Here is a 12,632-nt window from a genome sequence, read left to right as displayed (position 1 = left end):
CGTCCTCCTCATCCAGTATGGGCTGGCTACCCCGAGGTCTGGCAGTGGACTGGATAGCGGGGAACATTTACTGGGTGGAAAGCAACCTGGATCAGATAGAGGTGGCCAAGCTGGACGGCACAATGAGGACCACGCTGCTGGCAGGGGAGGTGGAGCACCCTCGAGCTATTGCTCTTGACCCCCGGGATGGGTAACTGCTGCACTGCTTACTCTACGTGCTGCTCATGTCAAACCAAAGCCCTTCAAAGGCCAAATGTGTTGCTGCAATCATTTCTGGGGCTGAGTGTGAACCTATTGCACTTTGCTATTGTGGCACGGTTCTGCAGGATCCTCTTCTGGACCGACTGGGACGCAGTTTGCCAAGGATCGATGGCCGCATCCATGACCGAGAAGGCAGGAAGACAATCCACAAGGAAACTGGTAACGGAGGCTGGCCGAACGGGCTCACCGTGGATTATCTGGAGCGGCGCACCTGTGGATCGATGCCAGGTCGTAAAAGACACCAACACACAAACACCTTTTGTGCCCGGTAGGTGCGCAGAAATGTAACCGAAGATTGTGCCGCACGCAGGTCCGACGCCATTTACTCCGGCCAAGTACGACGGTTCCGGGCTGATTGAGGTTCTGAGGGGCCACGAGTACCTTTCGCACCCGTTCGCCGTCACCATGTACGGCGGGGAGGTGTACTGGACCGACTGGAGGACCAACACGCTGGCGAAGGCGAACAAGTGGACCGGGAGCAACGTCACTGTGGTGCAGAGGACCAATACGCAACCCTTCGACCTGCAGGTGTACCATCCATCCAGACAGCCGCAGGGTGAGACGTTACAAACATATTTTCAATGTAGACCGTGAGAATGAGAACCCTTCTGAATCTTACAAAAAAAAATCTCCACATTCTCCCTAGCTCCTAACCCGTGTGCAGCTAAAGACGGCAAGGATCCCTGTTCTCATCTATGCCTCATCAACTACAATCAGACCTTCTCTTGTGCTTGTCCCCACCTCATGAAGCTGGGCCCTGACAAACGTACTTGTTACGGTAAGCCTATAGGAATGCAGCTACCATCTGACTCTCCTCTGAGCTTTGCAGACCACTTTCCACGTCTTCTTTTTCTTGGCAGGAACTGTTGTCGAACACCACAGTGTAATCCCAGTCCTGGCAGAACTTCTTATTTACATTTCTGTCTCGCGTTGTGTGTGTAAGCGAGACGGAGAGAGAAAAAGAGGTAGGCGATTAACAATCCTGATTTTTTTATTTAGATTTTTTTCCCCCTTTAACTTTGACGGCGCTATTACCGTGACAGCTCTGGAGTGTATTGAAGTGTCTGTCTCTGGAAAGGCGAGAGCGGCCCTGTTTGTTCGCCGTGTGAGTTTAGTATTCAGGGCAGCGCTTTCTTTTATCTTCAGGGGTAATGGGATGGAGAGCCCCGCTCCCGTCTGACGCAGGCATCAGCCACGAGGCTCCGCGGTCCACCACCCTAGTCTGGCCCGGCCAACGCAGCCTGACACCGCCATTACTCTCCGCCGTCTCTATCTCGTTGCCTTGTTTTCCTGTCCATCATTTAGGCTGCACACAGTTAAATGATGGCTGATTGCTGAGACCAATGCAGTGGCAATGCATCTGCGCTGATTGGATCTCTCTCGCTGTCGCGGCCGCTCTATTGAGTTAGCCAGCCAGACACAATCATTAGAGTCAAAGATGCAATTGGATTAACTCTTTGTTCAAGAGGCAGGAGTAATGTGCAGACGCACTCATCCGTAACTCTGGAATTAGTGTGGTGCTCATGCGTTCAACTTTAAAGGTACATTTAACTCCAATTACTCTCATTGAATACTGAAGGACGCATGTCAACGTCTTGTTTTCTCCTCCCTTCCCCCTCCCTCCACGCAGAGTCTCGTCAGTTTTTGCTGTACGCTCGGCAGATAGAGATCCGAGGAGTGGACATCGACAACCCGTACTACAACTACATCATCTCCTTCACCGTGCCGGACATCGACAACGTGACCGTGGTGGACTACGACGCTCTGGAGCACCGCATCTACTGGTCGGACGTCCGCACTCAGACGATCAAGAGAGCTTTCATCAACGGCACCGGAGTTGAGACCGTGGTGTCTGCTGGTACGGATGCACCGACTATAAATAAAACTAAGTAGCTACGTGTTCGTGCTCAAGGAGGCTACTTGTCAATACAATTTGCTGTTAGCATTGACTTCTTGTTGCAAAGAAACTCAGTTCGGTCAGGGACGCTTTAGTCCAAGAAAAGTGCGCAGTTGCAGAAAATCTTTTGGGCGGTATGGAGAGCAGGCAGCAGCAAAAACCCAGATACTGAAGAGAGCATGCATCAGTGACACAGAACTGACAGTGATAGACAGACACACGTAAGGAGGTGCTGGGGGTGGAGGCGGGTTGCAAATCAACTTGCTGAGAAACGGGAAGGGAAGGAAAGGGAATCGTCAAGGGAAGTTGACGCAGAAGCTACGGCAACGGCGCAGACCCCCTACCCTAGCGGCGTAACTGATGTGCACCTCACAGAAATGTAAATTAGCGACGCAGACCGCAAGAGCTGTCATTGGTCCACTTGGTAGTAGCGTGTTTCCGCTTTAGTATTTTCCAGGCTGCCTCTCCGTCGCCGCAATTTTCGAATTGATTGTTTTGGATCAATGAAGATGGAACACATCGAGGGAAGGTTAACTGAGGAGGTTCAGAGGTAAAGTTTCAGTCGCCATTGTTGAAAGTGAAGCAGGAAGTAGAGACAAAAATTAACCCGACTGGCAAAAAAGACACAGAGCGAGCCAGACTGACAATCGCACAAGTGTACAGTAACTGTCTCGCACCAGTGTAGGCTGCGTGCATAGGTTATGGCGTCCTGCAGTACTCTAAAAGCGCCTTAGGCAACTTAAATTGACTTTAACCCGAGCTTTAAGTTGATATTTCCTGGTTTAACTAGATTAGCTGATGAGCTGGATTCTTATTTTGAAAGTCTGCAGCAGCCAATAAGAGAGCGGCTTCAGGTCACGTGATTGCCAGATGTCCCTACATGCAGTATATGTATTCACAGAGAAGAGAAACCAATGCACTTTTTTCTCATTTGAATTGAAGTAATGCTAAAATGTCTGCCAGGTGCACAGTTTGACAAAATAACTTTACTTCCTAATAGTTTTGCAGCCTATAATCAGTGCATTTCTAACGTGTTTAACAGACTCAGGTGTTTCTGGGTGACTTAAAAACATCTATGCGAGTCGGCTAGAAAACAACTTCAGCCTGCCCCCGTGTAAAATCAAAGACCACATGTTTCAGATATTACAATAAAATCCAGTAGTCCGTTAATTTAAACTGACAGGCTCAGGGAAGGATCACATTGGAGGATTTGCTTCTAAAACCGCGCGGCTACTAAATCACTCTCCGTGTGTGTTGTTTGTCTTTCATCAGATCTTCCCAATACCCACGGCCTGGCGGTGGACTGGGTGTCCAGGAACCTGTTCTGGACCAGTTACGACGCCAATAAGAAGCAGATTAACGTCGCCAGACTGGACGGCTCCTTCAAAAATGCTGTCATCCAGGGCCTGGACAAACCACACTGTCTGGTGCTGCATCCAATGCTGGGGTTGGTCATACCTACACACACCAAATAAAACACACACTCCATAAAACTGTCACTTTCAGTCAGAGTGAAGCTTTCAGAAACCGCTCTCAGACATGCTGATTTCACCTATAACCTACAACACGCACACACAATGGCGGGGCGCGCGCACAGTAACACAAAGTCTGGCGGTTTCCCTCTGCATGCAGTCCAAGTAATTTGGTACCGATGGCTGCTAACCTTTCTCCCCCCCTCGTGTCATCTTTCTCCTCCGTCGCTCCTTTTCTCCGTAGCTATTTTGAACATTCCTGCGCTCAGACAGACTGTCTCTATGAATTATGTACGGCCGGTGTCTCTGCCGCTGACACGGACGGCCAAGCGAGAATATACAAAGTAAGACAAAGACGGATGACAAAAGCGAAAAAGGTCAGTTTCTCTCGTGTGTTTATCCCACATCCTGTCCCCTCCTGCTTTCCCTAACAAATGTCCACTTTACCCCTCCTGCCTGCCCTCCTGAAACCCCCTCCCTCTTCGCTCCGAGCAGAGAGCCCGCCCCCAGTCTCTCGTCGATCAAGCAGAGCGGAGACATTTGAGTATATCAGGAGACGTCTCTGCCTCCTCCTTGTTTTTTTGTGTACACTCCTCGCTCCCCTCGCAAGGAGCACTTGAGCGGAAGAATGTTTCCGATCGACCCGAGCATTGTTGGCGTGAGGGAGAATGAGAAGCAGATGCCGGGTCCATATGCCGAGGTTGTCTCGTTTTTCCGGCACACAAACACACTGACCCCCGCCAAGAGTGGGCGGGTTCGCAGAGAGAGAGAGAGAGAGAGAGAGAGAGAGAGAGAGAGAGAGAGAGAGAGAGAGTCGGGGCGGGACGGGACGGGCTCTGTTTGCTCGGCGTCGAGGGAGTTTTAAGTGCTCCAGAGGGTTTATTTAAAGGCATGTTAACAAACGGATGGAGGGTGTGGTGGATGTGGTGGCGTTTAGCAGGAAGTGGACCACGGGGCAGAGGAGAGGTGTCCTTTAAACACAGGCCGCGTGCAGTCTAAACACAGTAACACACAGTGACACTGTCCTGTGTGCTCTGCCCGTGTGTGTGTGTGTGTGTGTGTTCACTGAGGATCGAGGAGCTTGACCGCAGAAGACGATTTGATAGCGTGCGGTGTGCGCGTGGGTGTCGCCGCTGAATTAAACGCTCTGAGATATATTTTCCGTATCGTCCCGTCATTCTTCTTCAGCCGTGCCTTTGTTGGCCTGAGTTGGCCTTGAAGTGAAAACAACAGATTGCTCAAAAAAAATTAAAAAAAATAAAAAAATTCACTGGTATCACTTACAGAGCAGATGCTCCACAGATGCTACGGCCTTTTGTCGGGGGCCGTTGCTGTTTTTGAACAAAGAGCGAAAGCGTTTAAATTGAACGACGGAATCGCAGAATGTAAAGCGAGACACCCGGCAACGAAACAGAGGCTTCATAATCCACAGTGGTGATGAACTGTGCCGTTCTTTCCATTCGCATGCTCCTTTCAAGAGCAGCGTGTACAGACTGTACAGCGCGTGATCTATCCAAGCTCGAGGAATCACTGGAATGTGCGCCGTCGTAATATTTATGGGAGATTCATGCGTGGGGGGGAGGAAGACGATGTGGAGCTGGAGCCGGTGATTTTTTTTTCCGATCGTGAAATTGTTTTGTCAATAAAAAGCCCCTCAAGGTTCGCGAAACGCTAAGCGGCGAGGCCTGTGCGCCGAGGCTTCTTAGACGGCGCGTCGACAAGGACGGTTGCTGTGGCTAGTCATGACGCCTGTCCCCCGCTCGTGTGTCTTTCCTCCATCAGGAAGCTGTACTGGACGGACGGGGACAACATCAGCATGGCCAACACGGACGGCAGCAACCGCAGCGTCCTCTTCACTAACCAGAAAGGCCCCGTTGGTGAGTGGCACGCTAAGAGACGGCACGCCCTAGTGACGGGGCAGGTGACTGCACATCAGTCGCTGTTGTATCATATATTTTGTTCGTTTTTTCTCGCCAGGCCTCTCCATTGACTTTGACACCAAGCAGCTTTACTGGATCAGCTCAGGAAACAGCACCATCAGCCGCTGTAACCTGGACGGCTCTGGACTGGAGGTGCTTGAGGGGGTGAAGGGGAAGCTGACCAAGGCGACCGCTCTGGCCATCATGGGTAGGACTTTGTGGAAAAGAAACATGCACTACTCAGAAACAGTCATTCTGAGGCGTTTGATAACATCACCGTCCTTGTGTCCTGTAGGGGATAAGTTGTGGTGGGCGGACCAAGGAACTGACCAGATAGGAACCTGTGACAAGGCCGACGGTGGCAACTGGAAAGTCCTGAGGAACAGCACTTCCCCCATGATGCACATGAAAATCTACAATGAGACAGTGCAGAAAGGTGCGGGGGGGAAAAAAAGAAAAAAAGAAAAAGAAATTAAAAGTCTCGTTGCTGCCGGCCGCGCTCACCGTCGCCCTGTTTATCTGGAGCACATCTGCTCGTGTCTCCTCGACCCGTCTCTGATTTTGTTTTGTGTATTTGTTCTCGTCCCTTCGGTTTCCCAGGCACCAATCTCTGCAGCAATAACAACGGAGACTGCTCCCAGCTGTGTCTCCCCACCTCCCTGACCACCAGAGCCTGCATGTGCACCGCGGGATACAGCCTGCGCACGGGGCAGCAGTCCTGCGAGGGTACGGCGCGTTCACACGCACACCGCATTGTATTTATTTCAAGTGATGAGGAAGTGATGCAACGCCTACTTTCCAAATGCTTGATGCTTTTATTTGTTTGCCATAGGTGTGGGCTCTTTCCTGCTGTACTCGGTGCACGAGGGCATACGTGGTATTCCTTTGGACCCGTCAGACAAATCCGATGCTCTGGTACCGGTGTCGGGCACCTCCCTAGCTGTAGGCATAGATTTCCATGCTGGTAAGACCCTTTTGAAATCAAATGAAATATTTAATGTAGCTGCAGTAAGTGTGTGCTCCTATGTAAGGGTATTTGCAGGGTTCACTTCAGCTCAGCTCTGATCCGTTTTCACTTGTTTCCACAGATAATGACACTATCTACTGGGTGGACATGGGCCTGAGCACCATCAGCCGGGCCAAGAGGGATCAGACTTGGAGGGAGGACGTGGTCACTAACGGCATCGGCAGGGTGGAGGGTATCGCTGTGGACTGGATAGCTGGTGAGAGACCCCCTAAATAGTTTTAATGGGACGTGCTCAATATTTATCTTTCTGCATATAAAACATCTTTGCACACACTGTCTATTAAAGGCATCAGTTTATTGTACTAACTGGAAAAAGATCATTTTGAAAAAAGGAGGTTAAAGATGCATGACATGCAATGAATCTGCCAGCGCTTCATTATCTCACCTCTGCCTTCCACAGGAAACATCTACTGGACAGACCAAGGCTTCGACGTGATCGAGGTGGCCAGACTCAACGGCTCCTTCCGCTATGTGGTGATCTCCCAGGGCCTGGACAAGCCTCGAGCCATCACTGTCCACCCGGAGAAAGGGTGAGTGGGGGGGCGACAAGCTCCCGCTCTGCCTCCTGCTTCTGTGACTTATTTCAGTATCGATTAGCCGGGAAGTCACCCCCGTGCTTTGTTGTGTTTTCCGCGAGCAGCTACCTGTTCTGGACGGAGTGGGGCCAGTATCCCCGCATCGAGCGGTCTCGCCTGGACGGCACTCAGCGGGCTGTCCTGGTCAACGTCAGTATCAGCTGGCCCAACGGCATCTCCATCGACTACGAGGTACGAAGTGACCCCCCCCCCCCCCCCCCCCCCCCCAATCCCGTTCCCCTGTTTCTCAGTTCACATCTCAGAGTTACAATGCAGAGAGTGGGGCATATCCTCGCAACATTATCACAGCCGTGTCTTCCTGTGTGCCCCTAGGACGGTATGCTGTACTGGTGCGATGCCAGGACGGACAAGATTGAACGCATTAACCTGGAGACGGGAGAAAACAGGGAAGTGGTGCTGGCCAACAACAACATGGACATGTTCTCAGTGTCTGTGTTCGAGAGCTACATCTACTGGAGCGACAGGTCGGACATGCTCAGCTGAGCGATATTGGTCCATGGTTTTAACATTTTCCGTATCTGCAAACTTCAGCCTGCGTTTAATTCCGCTTATCTGCCTGCTGTCATCCAGGACGCATGCTAATGGCTCAATAAAGCGAGGCAGCAAGGACAACGCCACAGACTCCGTCTCTCTCAGGACTGGCATCGGGGTACAGCTCAAAGACATCAAGGTTTTTAACAGGGCCAGGCAGCAGGGTAAGAAAAGTCTGCTTTAAATGCTTGTTAGGTTTTCATTGTCACCACTGAGGTTATGAATTTCTAAAAATATTTGACACGTTTGCCCCAATTTGTCAAAAAAAAATCAACCTTAACGGTCACTTCTTGGATTCTACAGGAACAAATGTGTGCAAAGACAACAACGGCGGGTGTCAGCAGCTCTGCCTGTTCCGCGGCAACGGACAGCGGACGTGCGCCTGCGCCCACGGCATGCTGGCCGAGGACGGCTGCAGCTGCCGCGACTACGACGGCTACCTCCTCTACTCGGAGCGCACCATACTAAAGAGCGTCCACCTGTCGGACGAGAACAACCTAAACGCCCCCATAAAGCCGTTCGAGGACCCCGAGCACATGAAGAACGTCATCGCGCTCACCTTTGACTACAGGGGAGGCGGGGGGAAAGGAGCGAACCGGATCTTCTTCAGCGACATCCATTTCGGGAACATCCAGCAGATCAGTGACGACGGGTCCGACCGCAAGACCGTAGTGGAGAGTGAGTCTTCCCCCGCTCTTACGTTTGTGTTTTCGTCAGTCCTGTTTATTTAAAATCCCCCTCCCACAGTTGACGTGAGGCCTGTCTTTAGTCACGAGTCATTTATGGTCACGCCATTTTCTTGTGAATAACAAAGAACCTTAGTTGTAAACATCAGACCTCCTGGTGAGAAATCGTCCCGCAGAAGAAAGCTGTTTCCCCAAAATACTCCGACTCATCTCAGGACACAGGATGTTTTTATTTTTTTTAATTTCTGAAGTTGTAACCAAACTGGAAACAAAAGGAAATATATATACATATATACACACACACATACATTGATCAGCCACAACATTACAACCACTGACAGGAGAAGTAAATAACAGTGGCAATACAATGTTCTGCTAGGAAACTTTTGGACTTGGCAGACCAGACCAGGCACCCCCACCCCATAGAAGGTCAGCAGGATCCAGCCTGACACAGGCACACACACAAAAACGCTTTAGGAACAACTAAAAAAAAAACAAAAAAAAACATGAAGAACAGCACAAGGTGTTGACCTGGCCTCCAAATTCACTAGATCCCAAACTGATCAAGTATCTGTGGGATGATCCACAGAGGCCCCTCCCCTCAACCCCCCCCCCCCACTAACACCACAGAACACCCTCAGAAGACCCATGTTCATTCTCTGATGAGTCACAACTTGTTTTGGAGGCACAAGGGAGACCTGCACAATATTAGGAAGGTGGTCATAATGTTATGGCGGATCCGTGTATATATATATTTTTCCTAATTGCGCTTTGAGAACAGGGTGTATACCAACATAAACCGGGTCAGAGTTATATAGACCTTCATTCGCCTTATCTACACCGGTTACCACAGGTGCACCGTTAATGTTTTACCAAAGTGCCTTTACTTCAATCTGTTTTACAAGGAATCCATGATTTAGGATTGTTTCCTCCTTCTGTGTCCGTAGAGCGGCAACTCCCAGGTCAAGTGCACGGACTCTCGTACAATGTCCAGACTTGACAGTCGGTGCCGTGACGCGCCTCAGATGTTGTGTGTGGTGTTGTGTTGTGTTGCGTGTTTGGGAGGCTTTTTCATGAGGCTGAAGGTTGTGTCCGTTGTTTTATATATTCCAGCAGCTCAGCTTGTAAATGTTTTATTGTAATTCCCAGTTACCAGATTTTGCTCAGTGTTTGCTCAGTGTGTGTAATTTTTTCCAAGTTGTAATACTTTCACGGAGCAGTCATAGCCACCGCTCCCGCCTCTCCCTGCCCTGTCCTCTTGAACAGCCTCAGCAGGTCTTCTCTGAACTTTTGGGACATCAGCACGTAGAGGATGGGGTTCATCACCGTAGAGGAGGTTGCCATGAGGCGTGCGAACACGCTGAAAGCCCCGTAACGCGGCGAGGCCCCTGTGGCATTCGAGCTTTTTGACGCAAGCAAAGCAAGCGTCAGGCCGTAGGATGGCATCCAGCACAGGGTGAAAGCCAGCACCAGCATGGCCGAGGTCTGGGTCACCTTGTTCTGGTAGCGCTCCACTTGGGGCGCCCGGCCAGCTTGTTGACTCCGCCACAGGAACACGTAGATGCTGCCGTATGCCACGGCGATGGTAACCAGCGGAAGCAAGAACGCCACGAAGAAGTGCAACAGTCCGTAGATCATCTGGTCTTGGTGGGACCGGAAAGCGAAGCAGGCGAGGCCGTCGGGTGCTTGTCGCGGGGTTCCCACGGACCGGAAAACCAGCTGGGGTGCGGCAAGGCAGCACGCCGGGACCCAGAGCAGCGCGGCGGCTGCAGACACCCGGCGAGGGGACAGGAGGCGGTAAGCTCTGGCCGGCTTGACCACAGTCAGATAGCGGGACACGGCCAGCGCGGCCAGGGTGAAGGCGCTGGCTGAAGAGCAGGCCGATCCCTGGAAGCCCACCAGGCGACACATGAAGTCCCCGAACGGCCATTCCTGCATGGCTATGGCGGCGGTGTGGAAGGGAAGCATGGAGAGCAAAAGCAGGTCTGCGGCGCTCAGAGCCAGCAGGAGGGTGTCCGTCCCGGTGCCTGTTAGCGAGTTTTGGGGCGCTTGCCCGGCGCGTCCGGTTCTCCTCCGTCCACACAGGGTCACTATAACCATGGTGTGCCCTGCAACTCCCAGCACCAGAATTAGAGCGTCCAGTATTGGCACTAGGATCTGCTCCACATTCTCCAGTCCAGCGTCGCTGCTGTTCCCCGGTGCGTCCCCCAAACCTGAGGAGTTCGACAGCAGCATCCTGTCCTCAGTTCCCCTTCAGCTGCTACTGTTAAAACACATTTACCTTAGGCTCAGTCAATATGCTTAAGCCTGTCATAAAACTACTGATAATACATGAGGGAATGATTACTCACTTATGATTGATGATTGCTCAATAGCAGCATACTCATAAATAACATCACACACATTTCCAAGCAGGTAAGGTAGTTGGTGAATAAATTGAATCAATTAGGACGAAAGTAAATGCTATAAAAGCAAATATAAACAAATATAAATCGATGTTTCTATCGACGTGGTGAAAATTGCCTTAAAGTAGTATTCTGAGCCACGTGTTAAAGCGGCTTCCTGTGTGTGAATCAAGTCATTTCAGTCCTCACCGTCAGCTCCACCTCTTATTGGCGGTGGAGGGTCGCGGATGGAACAAGGTAACATCAGACCCCCTCGGCTGAAATCAAGATTTCTGAGCCGCCGCGGTATTCACCCTTCCCGTTGGACTCCCGCGCCGGGCAAACAAGCGGACGGGAGCTAAACTCCGTAGATTGTGTGGTTTCCTGGCACCTCGGGAGCTTCTCCACATGGCGTCTCAGCCGGGCGCTGTGCTCATCGAGCCGCAATCAGCGTCCCCCCCCCCTCCCCGTGCTGCCGGCCTTACAAAAAAAAAGAAAAAACGGGGGAATCTCCCGAGAGACGAAGTAGCAGCTGAGGTGGAGGGGAGAGCCGAATAGCTTGACAGCAAGAGAGGATGAGTAAACGGTAGGTGAACTCTGGACTGGATACGATCGAGCGGGACAGAGATAGGCTGGCCGGCTCTCTGTGGGTGGGCCTAGCAGGGCCGAACGTGTTTTATACCCATGCCGCTATTGTGTCTGCTCGTTTTCCGAAAGGATCTGTTCATTGTCTAGAGGTGCCCCCCCCCCCCAAATACACACACACACACACACACACACACACATACTGCATACAGACCATACACAGAAACACACACAGAGGCACAGAGTGAAACAGTGTTTGCCCTCGGTATCAGGGTAATTATTGACCGCCGGCCTGATAGCAAACACCCAATTGCAATCACACCTCCTGCACATAACTGCAGTAAACTCAGAGTATAACCACCTGAGCTCAAGTGCTATAAATTCTGATTTTCCGCGTTACCGTAAAGCTGAAAATGCACAGGAACCCAGATAGGCTCGGGTCAATGAGATAAACCGAAGTAAAAAAAAAAGAGGGAGACTCTGAGCGGCGAGTGCTGCAAGCCTGAGATTTACAATTCATTAACAACACCAAAGAAAGAGGAAATAGGGGTGAATGGATTTCATGTTGCTCTCCAATCGATTTTTAGGCCATTGATTTATGAGTGCCAGAAGCGGAGGAGACTTGTTTTGTTTGTTGTGCGGCTCTGCTCGGTTTTCCAGTCGGTTTGCTTCATTCGGAGCCTTTTGCGCGGCGTGCACCAGACGAGCGATGATTCATGTCCGCGGCGTTGCACTCAGGAGATATGGAGTTGTAGCGTTAAGTGTCCCACCTGGTGGTGAACCTCGCCGCCCCGTTTGGCCCCGACGCTGCAGCGGAGTGAGATCATATCCAGTTCCAAGAAAGGGCCGCTTCAATAATGAGAGCCTCCCTGTTCCATTGCAGCAACGAGAAGGAGACAATTACGCGGTATTTGGATTTGGAGTGACTCGCACATTCAGTGTGTGTGTGTGTGTGTGTGTGTGTGTGTGTGTGTGTGGACTGTTTCTCTGCCACAGCAGCTGTTCTCTGTCTTTGTGCTCCTCCGTCCTGGCTGACCCTTTTATGTCCTCTGTCCTCTGGCCTCCGTGCAGGCACTGAGCTCACAACCTCTTACTCATTTCAAGGCCGCGGAGCAGAAAAAAATGACCTCCCGCTTCCTCGTCTGTTGATGAGGTAGTATGCTGGAAAGTTGAAATGCTAGCTGCTAACCATTACTGTGACCTTTTCGCTGAGCTATTTGCTGGATAAAAGCCTCGAATCACACGTTGTTCTTGGTCATTAATACCGAGCTGTC

General features: G+C 51.1%; 1 protein-coding gene and 1 pseudogene across 2 annotated transcripts in view; one reads left to right on the top strand and one right to left on the bottom strand.

The window, feature by feature from the left end:
• The window catches only part of LOC311486712 (low-density lipoprotein receptor-related protein 1-like), a 105,113-nt gene that overhangs the window by 65,805 nt on the left and 26,676 nt on the right, over positions 1-12,632 (top strand). The window contains 21 exon segments of the mRNA XM_084542674.1: positions 1-33; positions 35-190; positions 327-349; positions 352-468; positions 471-489; positions 572-590; positions 592-817; positions 908-1,039; positions 1,892-2,119; positions 3,431-3,605; positions 5,413-5,507; positions 5,608-5,757; positions 5,845-5,985; positions 6,150-6,275; positions 6,382-6,513; positions 6,638-6,772; positions 6,977-7,106; positions 7,217-7,343; positions 7,485-7,636; positions 7,743-7,867; positions 8,007-8,381. The exon segment at positions 1-33 is cut by the window's left edge and continues 13 nt beyond it. Of these exon segments, the coding sequence (XP_084398800.1) occupies positions 1-33; positions 35-190; positions 327-349; positions 352-468; positions 471-489; positions 572-590; positions 592-817; positions 908-1,039; positions 1,892-2,119; positions 3,431-3,605; positions 5,413-5,507; positions 5,608-5,757; positions 5,845-5,985; positions 6,150-6,275; positions 6,382-6,513; positions 6,638-6,772; positions 6,977-7,106; positions 7,217-7,343; positions 7,485-7,636; positions 7,743-7,867; positions 8,007-8,381 (2,816 nt within the window).
• Positions 9,599-10,666, bottom strand: LOC311486853 (galanin receptor type 2-like; annotated as a pseudogene). The gene has a single exon. The product of its transcript is annotated as a galanin receptor type 2-like (transcript).

Source organism: Chelon labrosus (genome assembly GCF_963514085.1).
Source record: "Chelon labrosus genome assembly, chromosome: 4".
NCBI classification, from domain to species: domain Eukaryota; kingdom Metazoa; phylum Chordata; class Actinopteri; order Mugiliformes; family Mugilidae; genus Chelon; species Chelon labrosus.
This window is presented reverse-complemented; position numbering and strand designations above follow the sequence as displayed.